The sequence below is a fragment of the Cebus imitator genome, unplaced genomic scaffold (assembly GCF_001604975.1).
Source record: "Cebus imitator isolate Cc_AM_T3 unplaced genomic scaffold, Cebus_imitator-1.0 Scaffold398, whole genome shotgun sequence".
NCBI lineage: Eukaryota > Metazoa > Chordata > Mammalia > Primates > Cebidae > Cebus > Cebus imitator.
Window position 1 is genome coordinate 628,605 of NW_016107713.1, and position 26,676 is coordinate 655,280.

The 26,676-nt window shown below is 32.7% G+C and overlaps 1 protein-coding gene across 7 annotated transcripts in view; it reads right to left on the reverse strand.

The window, feature by feature from the left end:
• Positions 1–14,254: 14,254 nt before the first annotated feature.
• The window catches only part of EPHA5 (EPH receptor A5), a 349,250-nt gene continuing 336,828 nt past the window's right edge, over positions 14,255–26,676 (reverse strand). For 6 of the 7 annotated variants that reach the window (XM_017508673.2, XM_017508672.2, XM_017508671.2 and 3 more), the window contains 2 exons: positions 26,500–26,655; positions 14,255–18,915 (listed from right to left, as the gene is read on the reverse strand). In XM_017508673.2, coding sequence (XP_017364162.1) covers positions 18,810–18,915; positions 26,500–26,655 — 262 coding nt within the window. In that variant the 3' untranslated portion in view covers positions 14,255–18,809. Of the gene's footprint in view, positions 18,916–25,087; positions 26,656–26,676 lie in introns of those variants that run through there. The other variant, XM_037731413.1, reaches the window with a different exon arrangement.

Here is a 26,676-nt window from a genome sequence, read left to right on the forward strand (position 1 = left end):
TTACCCGGTAGGTTTCAGTGAGTCCGTCCTTGGCTTCTCCACTGCTTGTGCAGTGAGTTAATGAGTACAATAGTCATGATGGCAGAGATGAAAATTATGCAGGATCATAACAACATTTCCTTCCTTACAAGGTCAGTTGAGCTACTACATTACTGGCAGTGAGAACTTGTTATCAGATAAATAACTTGGGTAAGAATTTAGTTATATCAGATACTGTCTACCCTTCTATGCCTGTGATATGCATGGGTTTGCCTTCCCTGATTACAGTGTCTCTGGCAGCACCATTCTGAGAGAGCTTATAGCATGCTTATTTAGTGACTTGGGTTGGCACATAACAGAACCTCAGACCAAGGATCAATTTTATAATGTGACTGTGTGAGTACAACTACAGAATCCACTGATTATACCATATACACATCACTGTAGTATAGCCAAACAAATAGAAACCCTGGAATTGGTCCATTAAAGACTCATCTAAGGCATCAGAAAGAAAGCAACACACTGCAAAGTTATGGTGCTGTCCTCTAGGAGGCATTATTTATAATAACTCAAGAAATAATTTATATAGCTCTATCTTCAATAGCAGATATCTGGGTCTGGAGAACATAGGATGAAAAATATTTGTCATATCCATATATTTGGAGATATGGTCTTTAAATAGGTAAAATTAAAATGAGGTAATTATGGCAGCCTTAATCGGATAGGAACTAGTGTCCTTATAAAAAGAGATTAGGATGCACAACATACACAGAGAGAAGACCATATGAAGACAGAGTGGACAAAACAGCCATCTGCATGCCAGAAAACGCCAAACCTAGGATCCCTTGATCTTAAACATCTGATCTTCCAAATCATAGGAAAGTAAATATCTATTGCTTAACCCATGTGGTGTGTGGTACCTCATTACGGCTGCCCAAGCAAACTAATACGGTGACCAGCTTGCAAAACACGTATTTCTGTTTCTGCATTTTGGGCTCTGCTGTACTGAATGTGCTGATACGGGACTGAAAGAAAATGTTTTTTCTCTATGGAACCTTAGTCTTGACTACTGAACCAACAGACAAATGAATTACTACATTGACAGGACTAATTGACCCTGATTATTATGAGGTGCCAGGATTGCTTTTATGAAATGTGGACAAAGAGAAACACATCTGAAACTTGGGGAAGTCACTGCGGTATTTCTCCAGGCTTCCATGATTGTTGAATAGGCAATAGGAGCAACCACAATGTGAGAAATCCGAGACAATCAAGAGCACAGCATCGGCCACTCAGGTTTGAAGGTGTGCTCCCCAATCAGGCGAGCAAACTAGATTGGCTGCAACTCTGGCTGAGAACAAGGGGAATCTAAAATGGAAATGGACAAGGGTGAAAATGATTATCATTTATATCCTCTGGTGTGGTTGCAGCAGCCTGTTTCTTCTGTATTTATCCTTTTTTAGAAATTATAGACAACCACGTCTTGTAAGGGAATTGGCTACGTGATTTGCGGGGCCCAATGCAAACTGGAAACGTGGGGCCCTGTGTTTAAAAAGCAGAAAGAAAATGCCATTACAAATATTAAAATATTGTATAAACATTTTTCTCTCTCCTTCTGGTCTCTCTCTTGACTGCTCAAGGTGTTTTAAAATTGTTAATTTAAAGGTGTGCTCTTTCTAGTAAGAGGGAACACCAGGGCAAGTACAGACATTCACAGGTTTGAGGGGTTTCCCCTTAACACAGCATGTGTGTGGGAGACGTATAGGATGTCAGGTTTACTCTCCTGCCAGCTGCAGGACCAATACACCATGAAGGGCAGGAAGAGATTGTACGGTAGTCAGTTTTTCTTTTCCAAAGGCTCTTAGTTCCAAACATAGTGAATGGGTGAAACCCAAGGGATTGCAACAACTGCAATGGAAAGCACTTGATATCTGGGTTGGGAGTAAGCAAAAGGCTCATCACTGACTAGTTGCCTGTCATGGTGCTGCTAGCCAGGACCAGGATTGCCACTGTTATGCCCCACCCTGAGACACTGTGGGGCATATGACTCAACAACCCTCCCTGTGCCTGTGCCCATGCTGCTGCTGGGGGCAAGAGTGGATGATAGTACACAGACCTCCCTCCATTAATATGAACTTACCCTACAGGAGAAGAGCAGGTAGGCAGCAGGGGTTTAAGGGCCAAAGGAGGTAGGAAGAGCCAGGCATGAGCAGGGCTAGTGTATGGGGAGCAAGCAGCCTGGAGCTCTCCCAGAGTTGGTGGTGGGAGGTGGGACTGTGCAAGAAAACTCAAGGTTCCAAGTTCCCTTCTCCCTTTCCCTGAAACTCTCATATGCTTCACTGATCTATTAGATTTCATTTACAAAATACAAATGTAAAAGTAGATTTTTAAGACAGCAACTAAAGAGCATTAAACATTGCATGTCAAAACTTACTGGGCATGGACTCTGTAAAACTACAGAGACCACAGGTAGATGAGTCTACCTCTACCTTTAAGACTGGACTGAACATAAGGCCTGAGTGGGTCTGAGTGGTTCAAGAGTTGAACTGCAGCAAACACATGTGTGCTGAATTACACTATTTTGTCCTGTCTCTGATTTTATCTGCAGTTATGGTTGATAGTTCTGACTTGTGGTACAACACATACCTTATTGTCTATTGCATATCTCCACTATTCTACTTCAGAACTATATCTGCTTCAGGATCGTTCCTGACCACAAAGGAATATGTAAAGCCCATGCACAATGTGACATGAAAGTTTGCAGGTGTTAAAGTCCCTGAAGTCATGTGGGATGGGAGCTGGTGGACAAAGGCACACCCTGTCAAACTCTGGAGGCTCGTTTCTGAGAGGTATTCTCCAAGTTTTCCAGAGATTGTGGTGAAAATGGAAACCTTGGTTTCTACAGCATTGTCATTTTGACTTTTTCTCCTTTCCCTTTCTTCATTCTTGCTTTCTGGGGTCACCTCCCAAATAAGTCTCCTGGACCCAGGTCTTTGCCTCAGGCACTGATTTCATCAAATGCAAATTAAGATGTGGGTGAGGGAGAATGAGTACCTAATGTCATTATTTCTTTTTTCCCAAGTATATCCTTCAGTCATTCCGCAGTGCCTTCACAATAATTCCTAAAAATTTACTTATGTGAACTACAGAGCCCCGAATGAAATTCCCTAGAGTTTGGTGAGACTTCTGGAAATGAGAAATAAAACAATAAAACCATCATTTCAAAGCTGTAAACAATTTCCTTTCTTTCAAAAATATGGAGATCTTAAACTACCATTCCACTACACTTTTTGAGATTTCTTTTTTCTGTTTTATTCTAGTATTCTGGGATAGTATCAAGAATTATTCCTTTAATCTCAGATATATAGGGCAAATACACAAACCATTATTTAGGATGAAAACTTTGAGGTAGTAATGGAGATTTAAACTTCTAAGCTCAGTGTTCTTTAGATAATATAGATTGATGTTCATGACTTTTTGAGTCACAGCTTTGTCAATAAAAATTGTGTTGCTCTCTTTGGGAGAAATGTTTCTTTTCCAGATATAGATTGTAACTGCACTATGCTGCATGCCGATGTTTATTTGTGTGGATGTGAATGTTTTCATTTTTGAACAGTCACTGTGGCCAGAACTGAGATCCAGGAGACTGCAGACAAGATGTGTAGCTTCTTTGTTGTCATTAGCCAGAAAAATTACCATTAAAAGAATTAATCTAGTTTTGTTGAAGCTCACTCTTGTTCAAAGATTAATCTCTTTTATATTTTAATAACTTTAATTGGTGTCTTAGCCGCCTGAGAGAGAAAGTTTGCATGCAATCCTTCTTTATTCTAATCAAATGCAATCAACCTATCTATGTATCTTTTGATGCTTCCTCTAATTTTTAAAAAACAATTCCTTTCTATTTCCTCCCACTCCACTATTATTTATTTAGTTTAAGTATTTCTCAACTATGTTACTTACTATACTTCTATTCTAATTGGTCTTCATAACTGTATTCTTGCTCTGTCTGACATCCCCACACAGATTAAAATGTCAGGCTGTCAGTTGCCTGGATCAGTGTTGTCTGATAGAACTCCCTGCTGTGATGGATAGATTCTCTATCTGTGATCTTCAATAGAATAGCTACTATCACCTGTGACTCTTGGGTACTTGAAATGTAGCTAGTAAGATTAAATAATTGAATTTTAGTTTATTTAATTTCAATTAATTTAAGTTTCAAGTTAAATAAAAACATGTGACTAGGGCTACTATATGGAATAGCACAACTGAAGAATGTAAACTCCGTGAAGAGATTCTTTCTTAGTCATTGGAGACTGACTATTCGGAGTTGCTCCTAAGATTGCATGACCACATTGCTTTATTGTATTTAATTGCTTTATGGATATAACTCACCCTGCTAAGTTATAGCTTCTTGAGGTCAAGGTCATATCCTGAGTACAGCAATAACAATAATCTCAACAAATGTAAGTAGCTAGAATGACCATCCACCTGCTCTATGTTCCTGCTTTAGTCACAGAAAAGTTTCCACCAGTTATTCTGCCATCTTAAAAATCATTGGAAGAACACCCCATTCCCTTACTGCATCATTTACTCGCTATTCTTTATTGGGGGAAGATTGTGGAGCCTGATTGCAGAAATTCTAACATTCACTGGGCCACATCATATGTATTACTAATAGTATGTGGAGGCTGGGCACGGTGGTTCATGCCTGTAATCCCACCACTTTGGGAGGCCGAGGAGGACAGATCACCTGTGGAGGGGAGCACGAGACCAGCGGGACCAACATGGAAAAACCCCGTCTGTACTAAAAATACAAAATTAGCCAAGAGTGGTGACACAGGTCTGTAATCCCAGCTACTTGGGAGGCTGAGGCAAAAGAATCACTTGAATCCAGGAAGTGGGAGGCGGAGGTTGCCATGAGCCAAGATCGCACCATTGTACTCCATCCTAGGCAACAAGAAGGAAACTCTGTCTCAGAAAAAAAAAAAAAATTGTGTGTGGTGTTACTTTGCCACAGATATTGGTAACCAAGAAATAGAAGCAGTCTTTCAGAAAAATCCTTGGGGACTACTGACTGAATCTTCTACTTTCTATCTGGGTTGGAGTGGAGGGAGTAGAAAAGATAAGGCTCCAATTTGCTCCCCAATTCAAGATGCTTCTTGAATTCAGTAATACCAAGGAATTCTATACTTTAGGGCTCATAAGTACTTTATTTAATTATGATTTGACTCCCATTGATTTCTTATATCTTGTCTCAATTGGTTAAACCTAGAAGGAAAAATTAATTTGTGTTTGGTCTTTTATGTTCTCCAAGATTAATACTTGCCAACATTTAATTTCAGACTTACTCTGTATCATAAAACCTTGGATACTTTATAGCTTTTTACATTCAAATGTTGTTTATTGATGCCTATCCTGCCTGTTCTTTGCTAGGTAATAGAGACACATAAGTCAGCAAAACAAACCTGTTTCTGCTTTTATGGAGCTTAATATTACAGAGGTAAAGACAGGTAACAAACTTACAATAAAATAGGCAAACAAAATAAATACATATTTGTAAGATGTTTTGAAGAAAATAAAGTGCTATGATGAAAAAAGATAGAATGTAGCAGGATACTTTTAGACAAGTTTAGTGGGTAACACCAGAAGACTTTTAATCGGAGACCTTAAAAATAAGAATAACAAGCTATTCAAAGTTCTGGGAGAGGCGTGTTCCCCACTACATAAAACAGCAGATCCAATGATCCTCAGTTAGATAGTAGCATGAAAATCCATGTGACAGGAACATGGAGAGTAAGGGGCAGGTGACAGTCTGGAGTAAATTTATCATTGCCCATATTGCAGATGAGGAAGCTGAGCATAGCAGTATAAACTAACTTGCCAAAGTCACACAGCTAGTAAGTGGCAGAGACAACATTTGAACCACATCTATAGGACTCAGAGCCCATGATCTAGATAGTGAGTATCTAACATAAAAGTTTCCTAAATGAATGAAAAGATAAGTAAATACGTGTTTGAAAAGAAATCTATATAGATTATTAAAACTTGTCTGGTCAGAGAAAATATCTGTACTAGTCTTATAATAGGGATTTTATTTAAGGAAAAAGACTTGTTAATTAGAGCCAGTGAAGAAATACAGGGTTATAATGCTACTGAGGATAAGCTCTGCGAACATGTAGATTTGACACCATTCGACTTTGACACACGTTTAATATAGTAGTTAAATGACATCTTACGATTTTAAAAATTGCTTTCTAAGATAATATCATTGCTTTAGCTATATACAGTAGTAGAATTTGTTTAGTGTTTAATATAGTTTTCCATTTAGTTCATGAAAAAATATATGTAAGATTATGCTATCTCTAGCTTTCACTGTATTATTATTATCAATATCTTTTACTATGTGTAACTATTATGATCAAAATCTTTGATCTACTGGACAAGAGCTACAATGAAGTTAATCTCTCAGGAGTAATATCTCAGGAAGATTCTCCAGGACTTACATTAAACCTTGAAAAAATAAGACAAAGTAGTAGAAGAATCTTATTACAAATTGTTTGCTTACAGGTATCGGACGTAACTGGCTAGAGTACATCTAAAGGTTACTTTAAGCCAATGATTTGTAACATTTTATTGGCAAATAGCCCTTTGTGAATTTAATGAAAGCTGTGAGTCCTCTCCTTCCAAAATATACATACACAAATTATGAAGATTTACAGGGATATTCAGTTCCCTAAGGCTATAATCCATGGATATAGATGTTTGTTAAATAAATTTAATAATGCCAGCTTTAATGCCTTAGATTCTAGGTCATTTCTCTAGAAATGTCTCTGTAAAACTGCTATATATATTTTAATTATTTTATTTATTCTCTGTTTTCTGAGTTTCATATATAGGCTTTTGGAGTTTCATATACTTTCATTTTAAACATCTTTCTCTTTTTCACATTACACATAGTCTTATGTTAAAGTCTAAAAACATGTTTATGTATGTGTATATGCATGTGTTTACATGTGTACATATGCATGTAGTATATACACATATCTAAAATGCTTTATTGATTTTCAGTCTTATGTCTAAGCCCGAGGCTTTTTCCTTAGCCCCTCAGAAAGGATGCACTGTTGTGATGGACTTATTTCCCCTGAGATACTTACTTTATCAGTAGTCCCTTGTTACATGTTTCTTTCTTTCACACAAGCATCATTGTCTTTTTCCTCCTTTCCCCAAGCCTATAGGCTTAAAATATTTGCATGTTTATATAACTTCCATATCAAATGGCACATTCACCAAAATGATAAGGATAATAAATTCAACATCATGGTTCAATTATTACATATTTTATTTTTAATTTAAAAGATTTTTAAAGCCGTATTTCTTAATATCAGAATTTAATGAAACACAATTCATGTTCCAAAGTGGGTACCTTTAATTAGCTAGTTTTGTAATTTTTTTTAGGGCCCATCCAACTCCATCCAGATTCATCACAATTGTGCTATTGCCCTAGTCTCCAGGAAAATCAGGCTTGAATATGGATGAACTGCTATGCAAATATATGGCATTAAAACAGATGCAACTCCCAGTGGATTTCTTTTTATCTGTGTTTCATCAGAGTGACACTGGTTGAGAAAATATAACATTCTTACAGTCAATTTGAGAAGTGTTCACGTGGATGACACTCCACTCTTAGATTCCCCTTGTAGTAGTAGCAATAATTGCCACAAGCTACAAGGATTTTGTGGCCAAACACTTGGGGAATCATTGAACTAAAGTTACTTGAAACATGTATTTCTAGGATTTTTTGTGATGCTCTAAAAGAGGGTGAAATATAGAGGATTTTCGAGCTGCTTTGACTTTGGAACAATTTTTCTTAAATAACAAGGAACACTTATTATTTGGAAACCGTCTTCTAAAAAGAGTAAGAATATTTATTTTTTTGGTAGGAAGGGACTTTCTTCTACAATATGGGTAATCAGGGCCATGTGCTTTAACAGGCTATAACAGGGAAGCTCATGAGTAAACATGGGGAATATGTAGCATATTTCAAGACCTGAGCTTAACCACATAATCAGAACATAATTTTTCATTTCTTCCGGAGCATCAGCCAAGCAAAGGACTGAGAAATCTACAACTCACGTGTCCTGAAAAAACCTTACGCTTCACATTTGTGATATATTTTCTTTTATAATGAATATAAAATTTTATTTTTTTATATTTGCAGAGCATGAAATGATTGAAATCCAATTGTTTTGTCTGACCTCCATATCTAATATGGTTAGTGCTGTTACTACTCTACAGAACATGAAATAAGTCATTTTCATTTATTCTTAAATCAACATGGAAACCCTTCAAGCATTATCCTTTAAAATGTCTAGAAAAAAAGTTTTTTAAATTTTAATCTTCAGCATAATTCGTGGAAATTTATTTGCTGACATGGCTCAGAGCACCTTATCTATAGGCTATATCTTTATTTGGACAATCAGTTAACCATATGCTTTCTAGCTTCTACTTTCATGATAAAAATACACTAATTGGCAAAATGTTGCATAAAAACATTGTTTAATGTGTATAATATATTTCTTAGTGTTATACAATTTGTGTTAAATTCCCATTACAAAAATGCTTAAAATAATGTATTATCAAGCAAAAGTGTCTGTTTCGTTCTGAGTGATATATTTAATTTTCTAGGCTGTTTCCCACTCAGGGGCATCTTTCTTTTTTCTTCTTTTTGTACATTTGAAAGTAATATACTGAGAAAATATTGGACATGAAATTAACAAAATCTTCTAAGTTTTAATGTAGTTGAGGGTTAAAGAAAATTTAAAATACAAAGTTTAGATATCTGCTTTTGTTTACTATATGTAAAGTAATATCTTTTACTGGCTAGGAAGTATGGAAGAAGATACAAGTTGTTTTCAAGGTACGAAGGTCAGCTTGGGTATTCTACTTTTAATATGCCTACAGTACAGCCAATAAGAGATGTTTAGTAAAAAGTTATATATTAGAAGCTATATGTTACAGAAAAGACCAGGATTGGGGATTTAGTATGCAAAACCTTATTGAATACTATTTATTAAAATTGAAGGCTTATTGGTTGGTATGCAATACCTTCTTTAATACTATTTATTAAAAATTGAAGACTTACTGGTTGGTATGTGATACCTTATTTAATACTATTTATTAAAATTGAAGACTTACTGGTTTCAATTTCCTAGGGAAATCATATGGCATGAGATGAAAAGAATATAAAATATAAAATCTTTATTATATAAGCATTTGAAAGGAAGGCAGAATAATATTTTTTAAGTGGAAAAGACTGAGAATAAATAACCAGAAAAGTAGGCAAATCAGCAAGTGGTTTCTTGGATGCCAAGAAAAGGGAATTGAAGAAAGAAGGTCAGTACAGTATGTCATCAAGCCAAAGGGCCACAGATGACACAATTTGAGCCTTTGCTCCCTTTTAAATAATGATAGCACAGACATACAAACTCACCAATCAACTGGTACCTTCTCTGTATAAACTCTGCCTCAGCATAATTAAGTAACTCAGGAGAAGGGTTATTTGAAAGAACAACTGAGATACAGTACTGAATGACATGATCTAAGTCACTTAGCATTGCATGTCTTCTTTTCTACATTTGTTCAAAACCAAAACAGAAGGAATCTCAGTTAAAGAACTGTCATTAGAATTAAATGAAAATATATGTAGATTATCCAATACATTATTTGAAAAAGTATGAGCCTTTAATAAATATTCTTATTATTGTTATTAAATCTCACCATTTACATTGTACGTCTTAAGTCACTAGGTTACAGGAACAGGTTTGTAAGACTTGGGGCTGTTAAATACTGTCAACTGGCTAGATATGTGATTTTAATTGTCAGCACTATTGAATTTCCTTAGTTTCCTCCTTCATAAAAAAAAGACAATAATCCTGGTCCTGTTTAGTACACAGAATCCCTTAAAAATTAAATCAAAATATGTTTGAAGAAATGTTAAGAATTTTATAAACTTCTTCCAAAGTCTCAATATACAAACAAACAGAACTAAGATAAAATACAATAGTTGTTAGTCCAGGATGTTTTTATTTTTTAAGGAGGAGAAAGCTACTTGCTTGATATTCTTTCTGCATTTGTATAAATATCTTGATATTCTTTCTGCATTTGTATAAATATCAATTTTTGTCATCTCAGAGCCCATCAGCCCTTATCACCAAAAACATCATCTCCTCTCTAGCATCAAAGATATGATGAAAGATGTCTGTATAACATGGAAATTCTTGGTCAGGCCACTATATCATATTTTATAGGATATTCACTATCTAATACTCAGCTGCTGTGCAATTATATCAAGGCAATTAGAATGCACAGTGGTTACAGGATATAAAAGATCCTCATATTTGCATGTTGGCTTATTCTTGCAGATGGTCCAAGAACTAATTTTAAATTGTCAGTGTATTTGTTCTCCACTTAATCTATAATATTGTCTGATATTGAATATATAGTCACAGCTTGAAATATTTTATTTGAGAGTCTTAAGGGTATAAATATATTTAGAAACAAGTTCATCTTGAAGCTACATTTTCACTGGAAACAGAATTTTATTTATTTATTTATTTCTTCTGGAGCCTAAGAGACAGCTACTGAAAATTATGTAGGAAGAGAATGGACTAACTATAGTCTTTCCTATAAACTTTGTGTGATTATTTTTTGGAAGTCCCAAGGTTTTTGTGAGAGTCTGAAAAATTTTTAAGCGACCACCCAGAAAATGGGGCCCACTTGCAATACTATACCATTTACAATTAAATAAATAGATAGTTCCAGATCTGTTCAGCCCCATAATAGAAAATATCTGTTTATCTTTTTTCTTTTTTTTACAGAGCAATGCTAAATCTATAAAGATTTATAAGCTCACTCACAGACAGACCATATCATAGTTACTTGGTTAGAATCTTTTGTGTCGCATGCAGACATCTGATTTTACTTTATCAGGCTTTTCTCCAATAAAACAGAATTTGGGGACTTAGGTCTATTAAATGGACTCACTGTTGAAGAAAAGATAATGGCATACTTTCCTCCATTTTAACTTCTCATATTTATTTAAAATCATATATTATTTTTTCTTAGAAGGTAGTGTGACAAAAAAAAGCTATAAGCAGACAATCTCAGTAAAAGATATATAAATCAAGCCCAGAAGTAAATTTATGTATATCAGCAAATATAGCAATAGGTAGACAAAATGTGCAATTCCAGAGAACAAAGGGCCCAATCAAGGATATCATTTCTTGACACTTTAAGGTAGATAGGTCTTTCACTCTCACTTAGAGGCTAGAATCTGAGAAGGCTCTTTTATACATACTTCCTAAAACAGATACTCTTCCATGAATTTAGAATGTGTAAACCACATCAGAGCTGAAACTTAACTTCTCAGTCACAGCAAAGAGATCATGTTCTCCTAGTGGATAGATTATCCCATGCTGTGAACTTGAAAGTATTAATAGCTCATACTGGCTGTCCCTGTGGTGAGATCATATTTGCATTGCCAAATAAAGGAACCTGGTTCTTTTGGTCAAAGATACCGACTTATTTACTTTTTTTTTTGAGTGTATGAGTTTTAAAAATTGATTGATTGCTTGTATGGCTTAAACAAATAAATGGATGAAAATGTTTATTGCTCATGATAAAGGTTTCTTATCAGAATGATTTGGGACATTTATCATGTCAACCAATACTATGAGACACAGAAATAATATCAAAGTACATATTTTAGAAAGAAGAGACAGTAAAAAATAAAGTCATAATCTCCTAGCTGCCTTTTAAATTTACCTATAAATTATGAAATACATTTATAGACAAATACTTAGAGCCCTGTTTAGGTGGGGATATGATTTGGATCTGTGTCCCTCCCCAAATCTCATGTTGAAATGTAATCCCCAATGCTTGAGGTAGGGCCTGGTGGGAGGTGATTGGATCATGGGGGTTTCTCATAGTTTAACACCATTCCTACTTGGTGCTGCCCTTGTGGTATTGAGTTCTCCTGATATATGGTTGTTTAGAATTGTGTGACACCTCCCCACAGCCTTGCTCCTGCTCCTGCCATCTAGATCCTGCCTGCTTTCCCTTTGCCTTCTGCTAAGACAGCTTCCTGAGACCCCCCCAGAAGTCAAGTAGATGCCAGCTTCATGCTTCCTGTATAGCCTGGGGATATTTTTTTTGTTAGGAGTCGTATAAGAAACCATGATTTTGAAAAACAGCCAAATTTCTACTTGTCATATAATCGAGGAAAGAGGCCTAGAACAAACTCTGAACACCTGCAAAAACTCTTTGAATTAATAAGCTATGCTGATTAAAATTGTTTATTCATGGTAAGTGTATTTTATCTTATGAAGTAACCTGCCACATATAAATAATATTTAATTTTAAAAAGTCATTTTTTTCATTACTTATAGTAGAGACTCAACTTTAACATGAGATTTGGTGTTGAATTTTATTATCATAATTATAATTCTAATTAATAGAGAAATTTTGCTTTTTGTTTAAAAAATCAATATCACAAAATTATGTAAGATTCTTAACTAATTTCTACTTTTTAGAAACATAAGATCACTTGGAAACGTCAAATTGAATATCATAATGACATCACACATCTTAATATTTTTCATAATCAACATTTTTTAAAAGTAAAGAAAAAGTTGAAAACAATTTATCATATGTATCATCATTCTGACAACTTTATTTGACTTTTTTTTAACCTGCTAAATTAAAGTAAAATTATAATTAGTTTTTTATATACAACTCTGCCTGCTTTAAATAGCTACTGTGGATTTTCATAAATACAAACTTATTTATTTTATGTTGGATATAGCAAGAACTTGATAGCAAATCTCCTGTAGATGTCAAAGTTCTGTAAGTGAAATTCAGATATTATAGCTGGAAATAACCAACAAATGTTACTTGCAATTTCCTGACCTTGTATTTTCAGGCACTATGTCCTGTATTAGAAAAACATCCTGAATTATATCATGTTGCTACTCAGTGCCAGAATAACAAATAAGGAAACCTATTTTTGATTATCAAAGTTTGGCTCATTCCAAAAGCTGAACATGTCAGAGATATAATCAGTCAGACCTTGGTTTCTACCCAAAATTTACACTTTGCTTGTTGTAAATGTGCAATTCATTTTTTTCCCAATGACTCTCAGTCCTTGTGTCAATTAAACCAGAATGTTGGCATAAATGATTCTGTTATGATAGTGTTATCTTAATTGCATGGGCGACAGTGTGGAATCAGAATTGTGTGATGGGAAGTTCATAGGTTTAGTCTCAAATAAATGTGGATTTCATCTAGCCTTTAAAGAGCAGTCAGGCCTTGAGTAAATTTTCGACAACTTTAAGCTGTTTTTTCCTCATCATTAAAATGGAGTCAATAATATGTATCTCAAAGATAAAAGAGGAAAATTCTAATACAGATTGGTGTATTCTCATTAAATGCTAAAGTTTTCACTACCACTTCATCCCTTATGTCTGGTCATATAATCTTTACTTTTGAAGGAAAGCAGAGGCAAAAATAATAGTCTACCTAGTGACAAAGAACTCAGAATTATTTACATAAAAATATATACTAAAGTATTAAATAATATCATTTGTAATAGTTATTTTATACATGTGCAAAGGAATTGTGGATTATTTCCATAGGAATGTTGATGTCACATTTTGTGATATAAATGCAAACAACTACAAATATAATTCATTTCCTTGAATACAGTGCATTGTTTGCTGTGCTTTTTACAAAAAGAGGCCAATATGATACAATAGTTACAGAAACAGAGGGAAGTGTTTGTACTAAATGACACCTCTTTCTGTGATAATGCAACTCTACCACTCTATGCAATAAGCACATGTGTGGTGACGAGAAAGTCTTAGGCTGATGAACTGATAATGGTCAGTAAAAGTCTTTTTTTTTTTTTTCTAGATGTTTTGCATAGTTTTCTGTTTTTTTTTTATTTTTTTTCCAAATAATATATTACACTGTCACAAATCAACTTCTAATTAGGTTTTTGACACAGTCATGCACCTATTCTACAATCTCAGTATCAATCTCCATATGCAAAAATTATTTGACTGAAGACTCCTGAATCTGTTTTTGAAGAAAATGGATGCTGATGTCCTTTAAAATATTTAGTATAAGAAATTGAAACATTTTTATCAGAAGTAATTGAAATCATTACACAAAGGATAGAGTTTAAACTCTAGGGAGAAGGTCAAGCATGACAATTGGATTTAACTGTATTCAAAGGGTTTTTTATTTTCTGAAAAAATATAAAATTTCATATCTTACACTACAAAAAACATGTACACAAACCAAATGCACATAAAAGTTCAAATGAGAAAAAATACACAAATCTTAATCCTTCTTTGAATTAACTGTGAGGCAGAGATTTGAGATAGCCTGATGTATATCATAGAATAAGATATGCTATATAGCTGCTTCTGACATGACTGAAATGAAGAGATTTTAATAAAAATACTAACAAATGACTGAGTCTAAGTATTCTCAGACTCCTGTAAATGTAATTTACACACTTTTGAATAATTGACCATAAAACTACAGCAGTCTAAAGAATCATAGATATGGTGACCACTGAAACGTCTCTTGTTAATACAGCGCCCAGACTGAATAAACATGACATTTTGCTACCTTCAATTTTCCTCATTAACATTTAGAAGAAACAAACAACGTTTGATGCTGATTATTATAAACAGATTTTTTTTCTTTTTAAAGAATTGGTGTCTTCTTCTAAGCAACAATTATGTGGTCATTCTGAACAAGAACATTCAATCATTTATGTGTGAAAAGACTTTCTCATAAATGAATAAGAAATGAAAAGAAAGTTCTTATCTATTTCGCTTTTGATACATTACTATATAATTAACAGCATAATAGAGAAAAATATTCAATGTAACCAGCTGTGCTACAGAGTTGAAAAAATGATGACTTATTCTACTTACTAATGTCAAATAAAGCTAGCATTTCGATTCAATTTATTCATCATCATCATCATCATCATCATCGGGATGATCATCATATTGTACCTAATTTTTACTTACTTTGAAGTTAAACATGTGGCAGGACGTAAGCAAAGACGGTTTACTATCACACTTATCTTTTTTTCCTTATTTTTAGAAAGAACAAAATGAGAAAAGGACCTTATTCTACTATGTAATATAATACATCTAGTAAATTTCTAACACCTGACTCAAATAGTGTTTGTCATCCAATGCAACTTTATAGCCAAAAATGTTTTCCAAAGGTAAATATCTGTGCTTGTGCTTCTGAGAACCCACTTTACATAGCAGAAATAATGGTGTTAAAAATATTTTACTTTCACATAGAGATTAAGTAGCAGACATGCAAACACATAAGTGCTCAGATTATATTAATTTTCCATTTTAAACTTGAAACTGTGTCTTCACTTTTTCACGCTGGTCAAAACTCTTTTACAAACTGAATCAAGGATATTCTGTATTGTTTAGGCAACTCTGAAACCAGTAATGCTGGCCATACTTCAGTTTAGATAAAATATTTGAATATAATTTTTACAGTAATCTTGCAACCTTAGAATACTTACTTGGTGATTAAAATACAAGAAATAAAGGTTCATGTGCATTACAATTTTTAAAAATGGGAAAATGAATTTCTCTACATTTTTACATGGAAATACTACATTATAAAAAAAAGCAACTGATTATATTAATAGTACACGTGAGCAAATGACAAGATTGGAAACAAATTATGATTGGTCAAAATAGTAATTGAGTGACTTCAGTATGAGTCTGTTGAAAATTACTCCCTGCACTGATTTTTCTAAGTCCAATACTGAGAAAAAGTCATGGCCCTTAAGATATTGCTACTGACAGTTACAAGAACATTATGTATTATTTGACAAATCTACTGTATGTGCTAAAATAGTTGTGTCTGTTCTTCATTTTTGGTAGCCTGGTGAGTGACAAAATTAATCAATAGAATATGAAATTGCATAAACAACATCTATTAAACTTTGCCCTTGATTATGTTCTCTCTACATTCCACTAGAGTTGCCTCTCCTCCTTGTTCCGTTTCTCACATTTGCAGATAAGATTGGCACTTTCCAATTTGTGACATAGCCAATAGGAAACAAATATTTTAGAAAGGCATTATTTCCTCTTTCATAGGGAGAGTACTTCTTGTTTGACAGTCTAGGTATTCCTTCTAAAGTCAAATTAACCTTCCTTAGAAATTCTCAACCAAATTGAGATGCAGAAGAAAACTATTTGGCTATATAGCTTTCCTTTAAATTTACTTTCCAAAATGAACACCAAGACTGCAAAGAAGGCAAATAAATTTGATCCAAATTAAAAAGAAGAAACGTATATTGTAACTTAAAGTTCTAGTCATTTAGATATACTCCACCCTGACCTCACAATTATCTTTGAGCATATAAAGTTGGAAAGCAATGTAGAAAATATCTTTGTTATATCTAAGCAATTGTAGCAAGTTCATCAGCTCTAAAGCACCTGGTAATTTTCTTTTTGAATCAAGAAGGATTTCATTTTGAAATTTCTCAATTGTTACTTTATCACTTAGATTTGAATATTTCTATAAAATTCAATAAAGTGCAACATAATCTCTACTTAATTTGTACAAAAGTTATTTGTTTCATTAATTCTCTGTTTATTGAAATGAACAAATGTTTCTTTAATAATGGTGATGCCCATTTATTTGTGATTTTATCAAGAAAATACTAAATTCACATCTCTGGAAAATTCACAAAACTAATAAATCATTTGTTTGCAGCACAGTTTGTATGGACCCAAGGTATATAGCCCTTATTATTATGAAAAGTCAATATATCGCTTGAAAATTGTTTAGGCTTTTGTTGTTGTTGTTTTGATGTTTCCTGGTTCTTTAGAAAAGAGGTATTTGACTGCTTAAGTAAAGGCTGGGCAGAATAGGAAGTAGTTATTTCCCAAATGTTTATTCTTATATGTACTAGCATTCAAGTAAAACAAGTGCTTGGAAAAAAGAGTACCATTAATACAACATGGCTATCTTTCTGATGAATTTCATTAATTCAGTCTTCTCTGCTGTATGGTACTATTAACATTGATAATCATCAGTAGGCTGTATTTTATTTAAGTGCTCTGCTTTTGAATAATCACATGGCATTCCATGGTTTTTATAAAGTATAATAATACAAAGTGTTGATTATCTCAGGAACTAAATTTTGTATAATTTCTAATACACTGTGTAATTTGTATCACAAGTATAAGTCTTCCTCATTTGTGGTATATAGAGCATACATAAAAGATATCTTATATTCCTTAATAAGTCCGATTGCATAGTACCTTGAATTGGTTCATTAAAATAATCTCCATGCCATGTAACTGAATATAAAATGAAAGTAACAAATGAATAAACATCCATTAAAAAATAAAACTTGTCAATTCTTGAAATAAAATTCTGAAGGGAAAAAAAGTGTATATAAATATATTTATGTGTGTGTATGTATATATATGTCTATATTTGTCATAATTCCATTGCTGCCTTGGAATCAAAATTTCTCGAACTGAGTCAAATAGGAAGGGTTACAAAGGATTAATACTTAAGGGTAATTCTTCGTGCTATGTGCCTGGATTTAACAACATTAACAGAAGCCTGCACAGTTAAATCCTTCTACATCCTGCTGAAAATGTGCCTTTCGGTGTCAGCTTTGCTTGACAAGATATTTTTTAGGACTCAGAAAGGTGAAATTTCTTACAGGGGTTCAAGATTAATGGCTAGAAGAACTGCATTGTCACAGATACCACAAAGTGTTTTTAAAAAGCCAAAGGGGATTTAGTCTTATACACATTTCCTTTCAGTGAATAAAGAGATTAGCTTTTGGACACATGAGAGGAAAAGAGACACAAGCTTGTGTTAAATTTTGTTTTACAGCTTCGCTATTTCTCCTATGCGTATTACACTCTGGAACACTTGTTCCTATATGTTGCTAAAATTAAAACACTATTAGAAATGCAAGCAGAATGGTAACACACACATGTGCAAGCAAACACACACAGAACTCCATCTTAAATCAGTTCCTGGGTATATTGTATATCGTATATACCCAAATTATACAGTATATACACATTTATTACCTAATAGTCTCTAGAAGAGCAACTAAAAGTAAATTTTATAACACACACAAAAAAATAAATATACACCCTGTATTGTACTTTTTTTTGATCAAGCAACATGTTTATATACTAGTTTCTATAACTTATCGCTGCATAACAGCATTTTAAAATTACAAAAGAAGATATCTATTAAGAAATAATCATATTGCTCTTCAATACACTTTTGTAGACAATTAAGACTTGAAGTAAACTTCAGTAAACTGTAGCTTTTGTTAGCTCATAAATGGCTATAAAACATTTCCTTTCAAGTAGATCCCTGGAAGTTTTGAAAGGGGTTGCCTTAGTTCAGTCTATAAAGGTGCTATATATTTATATATTTCATGTACAAAATGTTATAGAAGTAGTGGGAAGGATTTTGCAGTTGTAACATAAGAAGATGTTTAACCTCATGTCCCTTTTAATGCAAGATAAGTTTGCTTCATGAAAAATGAAGACTAAGGACTAAGAACTGGAGATTTTACTAAAACCATGATTACAAATTCTGTGGCTGAGGCAAATGTTTTCTAAGGTTAGAAATCACTGTTTTCCCTCCACCCCACCTTTTTTTGTCAAAATAAATCTCAGGGCTGTTTACAAAGTGCAGAATCATTCACTTGAAGAAGTGACATTTACATGAAGTTATAACGGCACCATCCCGTTTACCAGCTGCACCTTCATTTCTTGAAGGCTGTTCATGATCTTCTTCTGGTGACCGACAAGAGTCACTCCAAGCCGTCTCAAATCCCTGCATGAAGAAAGCACACATTGGATGTATTGATTCAATTTGTAGCACACCTCAATATTTAACGTTGGCAAAGGGGCAAACATACTGCAAACACTAGTTAGATTAGAGTTCTAATTTAGACACAGTATAATGTTGAAAGGTATGCTCTAAAATTATACCTCAAAAAATCTGTTAGTAGTCAAAAAATATTTATAATGAGGAATGATTTAATACATATGTGCTCTCGTTGTGACATCACTATTTTAGTGGCGCAGAGTGGTGACAAAACAAATTTGCACATTCTTACCGATAAAGAGTTAACAGGCACAATTTCACTGAAAAGTTTTGAAAATGCAGATTTACAATATGCATAAGCACATTTTTTTTCACTAAAAGAAGCTTAAAATAGACTTTTAATATTTTACAGCTAAGCAGTTGAAAACCAAAGTCATAAAATGACTCATTCTATACAGTCCGTTTATATAACAGGTATCTTTAGGAGATAATCACCACTACATTGCTCTTATAACAATGCTTTATGTTATTTTTTACATTATACTAAAAGTACCAGGGCTTTTTTTCCTTACCAAAGAGCATCTAAATTCTACTGGCATTTAGAGCATGCTGAAGATTACATGCTTTCAGAAGACTTTTCATTCAAGATACTTCTGAATATTTAGACTTCTAAACTAACAACATATTATAGAGCTCAAGGCAAGTGGCCATGGTTTTAAATGTTCTTCTACAGGATATTTAGGAATGTTATTCCCCTAAAGTATGTATTTGTCATATATGTTTGGCGAATGATAAGCATTAATTATAGAAAAAAATAAGCATCAATGATTCAAAATCCTAAATGACAAAGATACTTATCATGTTGGTTTTCTCTAGGTAATTACCTTCTTGAACACATAATATGAAAAGTGGAATCTTTTTTTCATTCAGTGTGTATAATAATTTCAGATTTTATTGGCGTTCTATTGAATTAATGACATTAGACATTAGAATCATTACAGGTAAAAACTGAATTGTTTCACTTGTTCTTTGAATTCAGAGAAAACTCTTAATTATCAGAGAATAAAAATAAAGAATGCCAAGGCTTTGTGTAATGGAAAATATGTTTTTCCAGAATAATATTTTAGTTTTCTTTTTCTTTTATGATTTTCTGATTTGTTATAAGAGTTTTAGAAAATGACAAGTAGCCAGCAAAAATTTAAAAAGCTATTGATATTTGTTATGGAAACATATTTCCTTTTTAGAATGTGGATATTAAACAGTAAGCTTAAAAATTATTACAACTAAAAGATACCAGATTTGAATATAAAAATAATAATATTGATAGAAATGACATGGAGACAATCCTCAGGGAAACTCAAACATCAGTAAAAATTAGCTTTTAAACAAAATTATTATTGTTAATAATGAAATATACTATAAAATAGCTAATACAGACCAAACAGAGAATAAAAGAGACACAAGTTTGATCAGGTCTCTTTTCAACTAAACCAGAGTTTCTCAGCCTTGACCCTGTAAACATTATAGGCTGGATAATTCTTTGCTGTAGAGGCTCTGTCTTATGCATTGTAGAATATTTGGCTACCTCCTTGACCTCTGCCCACTACATACCAGAAGAGCTTTTCATTTTGACAAGATAAATTGTCATTGCCAATTTTCCCTTAAGTGACAAAATCTCCCCTGGTTGAGAACCATTACTCTATCTATCTATCTATCTATCTATCTTTACACACATATAAATTGGTGAAACTTTATAAACATATTTGTGCACTAATTTAGACCTATGTATATTAGTGAGACTTAATAGACATTGTCCTGTATGCTAGAAATATCAATAACCTCATTATACAGATTTTTTAAATTCCCTTTTATGGATGAAGTAACCAAAGGCTTAGAATATTGAATTACTTAGCTATACAATACAGCCAAATGGGTAACCAAGTTACAGCTAATATCAGGTACCTGACACCCAAGTCTATACCCTTAATTTATGATTATTCTAAGAGACAATTTTGAGTAAATCACTTCAAACTATATGCAATAATTTATTCGTCTGTAAAATGAGAGCCCTGTAAATCTAATTTAAAACATCCAAAATTCTGAAAGAAAATGTCTAATGAAGGGAATGAAACACATACTTTGCCTGAGGCATGATCACCAAATCTATATATACTTCATGGTAGTTTCTGTTATGTGCTAATATTCTCATGTTTCCACATGTAACTTATTAATCACGAAGAATTATGTAAATGTGGGTATTCATGGGTGTTCCTAGCAAACTGGATCACAACCAAGAGAAATGAGATGAAAATTTTAAATTACTTAACCTGAAAACAATCTCTGCTGGATAATCTAATTAGGACTAGAAACCAAGTTTTAAAACGTGTTTTATCACATGTTTTATAAACCCAGATATATGAAACTAAATTGGGAAATACGGATGTAATAATACATACACTTAAATTGCATAATTCAAGATTCTTATGCTAATTATTAGAAATAAGCCTTTGAAAATAACCATTACAGTTTATTCTGAATGACTTGAAAGAATTTCTAAGTTCCCCTTCAACATGGAATTTATACATATAATCACAAAACTTAAATTTGAAGTGTGTATGTGTTCCATATTTTAACTCTTGGTTTTGTCTAGAGATTATCAAATCACTAGTGACTTATTTTCATTTCTAACGTCTTAACTTTTTATATTAGATATAAATATAATTTAATCATCTGGATATGACTTGACCACAAGAAAAACTCTAGCTCACTCAACGCTTTGGTAATTTAAATATTTCATGATAACTATATCATACTAAATAATTTTGAGGAAATGTATTTGATTAATAAATGTGGGTATAGTTTGTGTTTATAGAAAACTAACATTTGTACTTAAAACATTTTGTACTTAACACATTTTAAGTTACATTTGTTTGAATTTTAACATGAACTAAGGATAAAATTTTATTTTAAGAATAATTTATTATCTGATTATCCCGAGATGAATGTTGAGGGTCACACCAGAGAAATTCTCTTTCTCCCTTTCTTTTTCCTTCTCTCTCTTTCCTTTTAATCTCATCCTAACCCCCATGTCCCCAGAGGAGAAACTGAATTATAGAAACAAAATGCTGAATTTTACATACTGCCATAAATGGTGTCTTCTTTAATGAAATTCTGTTGTTTTTCTTTAAATCTGACCTTTCATTTTCAAAAACTGTCAAATTAAGATGCAGAGATTTAGAGGACAGTATAATTATAATAATGTATTCAATGTACATGTACCTTTAAACAATGTGATTTTCAGTGAAAACGTGGAGACACAGGGTTATTCATGTAAGTTAAAATTGTTCTCAGCAGCTAAGCTGTTTTCTTTTGAAATCCTTTTAAATATGTTTTAATAATACTACAGATGAGAATTAACATAGTATTAGAAAATGTTTATGGTAAAGGTTAAATAAAATGTTGCTAAATACTTTATGGTTTTTTCTTTTGTGTAGTTTAGTCTCACATTTCTTATTTCTAGTAATTCCCATTTTGCTACTTAAATCACATATTAATCAACTTAGCAGTAATTACAGAAATTTGATGGAAATAAAAAATAATGATATTGCAGCCCTATTTATAATAATTTTTGAAACATAATTTGGAAATGGTAAAATATATGCATTTTTACATTTCATTTTCCAAAGTAGAAAATTTTATAGTTACACAATGTCTTAAGTGTGTTCCCATTATAAATATTACAAAAATTTTATCATGATCATATATAATCTTAAGTAATACTGAAGGTCAATTCTAGTGATGACAAATTATATTTCCATATAGACTTATTAATCTAAACATGATGAGACTAGCATTATTACATAAAAAATAGTTTGGGTTTTGTTGACAAAAAAATGATTACTGTTAGAAAAGCTACAAATGTTATGAATTGCCATTGTTGCATTTACATTGCAGTATTTTTTCAAACATTATTCAATAATATTAAACAATGGAAATACACTGATATTAATGCTAAAATGGCAGAATGAAAATATAATTTAAAAAAGTACATAGTTGATGTTGCAACCAAACTCTTAATCATTCAGGCTTAAATTCATCTATCTACGGATGATTCATCCTCTTGCTCATTCTTCTCCCTTTTACTTTACACAACTTTTAGCCATGTTACTGGTACTTAGCCCCACCAACACTGGCTGGATATGAGAAGGGGGATGATAGATTAATGAATATTCCCTAACCTTCAATATTTATTACTTTTGTCAGAGTTTTATCATGAAGTTGTATGTCACTTTTTGTTAACTTCGCAGAACCCTAATAATCATTGATATAGACATGGTATAACATAAATATATTACATTTGGCAAGAGGAGATTTAACCACAGTTTGCTAATGGTTTTTAATGGATGCGACATTGTGAGAGTTAAAACACAGAGAACAGTAGGTACTCCTCTGGGTACTTTAAGTATATAATAAATCATGCATAATGACTTGTTGATAAGTTAATAAATTTATTTGAATTAATCTGTGAAGATTTTGGCTCTGGATTTGGAAAACTTTCATTTTATTAGTTTAAGACTCTATTCCAGTAACTGATGCTAGCAGGAACCTCTTCAGCTTATATACAATTGGTATAATATTTAAATTTATTGGATTTTGCTCATTTTCTGAATTAAGCAAAAGTTGACAGTACTGGTCTGAAAAGAAGTTTAAGAAGTCACTCTGATTCTGTCCTTAACTGAAATCTTTGCATCCGATTTTCGACTCACCTCAAGCTCACAATTATCCCTATTGACAATAATTCACTGCACTTAAGCAAGATGAGATAGTTTGCACCATTACTGCCACAATTGTTTTCATATGAATACTGAACGCAAAGTATTTTAGGCACAAAGAGTAGCAGAAAAACACATCTAAGATTGAAAGCCTCTTTCATGAGCATGTTTTGACTCTGAGACCTCCAAGTTCATCATTACCTTTCAATATTTAGCTATACATGCATGTACGGAGAACAATCCATAAATAAATGAAATTAAACCTTTGTGATGGAGATTTTCAACCAAAGTATGTGGTTCTGAAAAACTGTATATATTTTTTTCTAAACCCACTATGCAAACAAATTTGATGTCACAAATTACAATGTATTTTTTAAATATGGCAGTTATATGCTTTATATGAGTTGATTTTCACATTTTTCCTAAGTATTCACAACAGTTATGAATGCATTCTTCCATTCTCAGCTTCTGTTATTTCTAACAATAACTCTAAGAATTATATTTTATATTATACAGCCTTCATAAAATTAATACTTAGGTATGGGGTAAAGACTATGTGTAAAAAATCAGTATCAAGAGGTTTTGAGAGCTTGTCTTTGACTTTTGCTGATCATTCCATCTCCTTTGCCATTAGTCCTTAGCAATGACTGACTTTTTTTTTTTTTTTGAATGAAGAGTAGGAAAAATGCACAGATGAACTGTTTTCTTAAAAAAATTTTTGGCCAAACAAGTAACTGATTACTCCCTATTTTTTGAGTTACTTAACATAATGTTTTCATAAATGTTCTTATAGTAGAAAAAAATGTAGTAGAAAGTACAGTAAACAAGGGAGCATGTTAAATTTAAAGGGTATGGACTCTTCAAAAAAAAAAAAAAACAGCTTTATTGGAGTGAGGGTCTGCTAGCCCAATTCCTAGTAAGAAATGTATTAATGATTATGATCCCCAGGGATTTGGTCTCATATGGAGACAATACTTTCTGAATGGGAAAATGGGCAGGTATCCTAATGTAACTTTACTCTTCTGGTCACAGTAAATGAATTAAAAGACATAATGTTTGAAAGAAGGCAAAACAGCAAGAGGCAGTAAGCTGGAGAAAAATCATTATAAGAAGGCAGAAAAAGTTATTAGGGCTTGAAAGAAAACAAAAAATAAAGTGCATTTGGGGATAGAGGAGCAGATAGGAAAGAAACAGAAAAAAATCGGAGTAAGAAAAATTTGATACTATAATGCTAAAATAGTCAACATAATTATAGTATTTTGGGACCCCAAAGATATAAGTAAAACACAAGTAGCTAATGTAAAAGATATAATTTGTGATTATAACTATTTTTTGAAGGAAGAACAAAAAATGTAGAAGTAACTATTTACATAAGATGTGCTATTTTAATAAAAAAAGAGACATTGTTTAATGCAAATAATTTTATTATATATTTACAAGTAATCTGACATTGGGTAGAAGAAATACCTACAATATCATTTTAATATAAAATGACAAATGACTTTAATAAATTAAAATGACCATTTTTACTGAAAAATTAAATAGCAATAATGTAAAAATGTTTTAAGTTATCAGTAAATTTTTCAGTATACTACTTTAAATATAGCACAAATGGGTTCCTTGAGTGTTCAAAGAAATAATGGACAAAGCATATGTGTCATCAAGTAGATATGATTTGGTGGACCGTGATAATGGGATTCAGTAAATTGAGAAAGCAAGTGGAGTGGTTGTGATTTCAGATCCTTTTAGTTATCAGTATGAAGGAAGAGAAAGCTGAGAATGCGACATTAATTGGTCATAAATGGTGGTACCCTGTTACCCTTTGCGGAGGATGAGCAGTGAATTCAATGAGTCAAAGAATGCCAGAATAATAGAGATGGTAAGAAAGAACTGCTTAATGTTCATATCATGTGTAATAATGAAATCACAACTATGATTTAGTGCTTCAGAATATACTACCATTTTCTAAACCTTACGATATTTTAACCTTTGAATTGGCAGGTACTTTGAAGTTATTATATTCACAGGTTAAAACATTAATGTTAAAGAAATCTATATGGAATCACCATAAGGACAGTTAATTTTCACAAATAACAATTAGGCTAAAACAACTACATGTACAGAGTATATGATAAAGTACAAAGAATTTACAACCTTAAAGAATTTAATATTTAACTCTAGTGATTTTTATTTAATAAGATTTGATAAATTTTATCTTAAACGTGCAAACAGAAAAGGGCACAATTGGTTCCACTGAGATTGTACCAAATGACAAATCAGAAGCAGGATTTGATGCATCCTTCGATTGCAAGAATTTATGGTGCACCACTTATGAATTCAATGAGATCCTGCTAGGGAAGCTTTGTTTAAGCTGTTGTTACCTTGGTATTCATCGTAGAGAGCCGAAATGTAAAATATGTTTGGTCCTTATGTAGGACTAGCCACACCAATTGTGCTTACAGTTTATTTTGTTTTGTATTTACATTCATATAACATAGATATCAGTATAAAAAAAAAACTTGTCAAGAAAACATTTTTTCCACAACACAAAATACCAGTATTTTGCCAAGGAGCTGTTATTCCAATTACTCAAATACTCAAACGTTATTTGTTTGAAGCAAAGAAGCAAAGATACTGGCCACATGTAGCATTAACCATGCAGTTGTTAACAATACAGGCTAAAGATGAGGAGGCTTCTTTGAGAGCTGCCACACATCCACAAAGGTTAACTGATTTCCCTTGACCTCATCCAGATTGGATTCTGAACAATTTTTCTCGCCCCAGCAATTATGTAAAAATTATCAGAAAAATTACTCACTCCAAGGTCACCTGAGCCACAGCGTCCATTGAACTGTATCCATTTTCCATGAAAATCTCTGTATACCGGCCCATCTTGATTGCCTCTAGCCATTCACCTACTGATCTGTAGGCCCCAGATCCTAGCGGGCTATGTTCTGCCAATAAATTAGATACTCTAAAACACATAAAACATAAA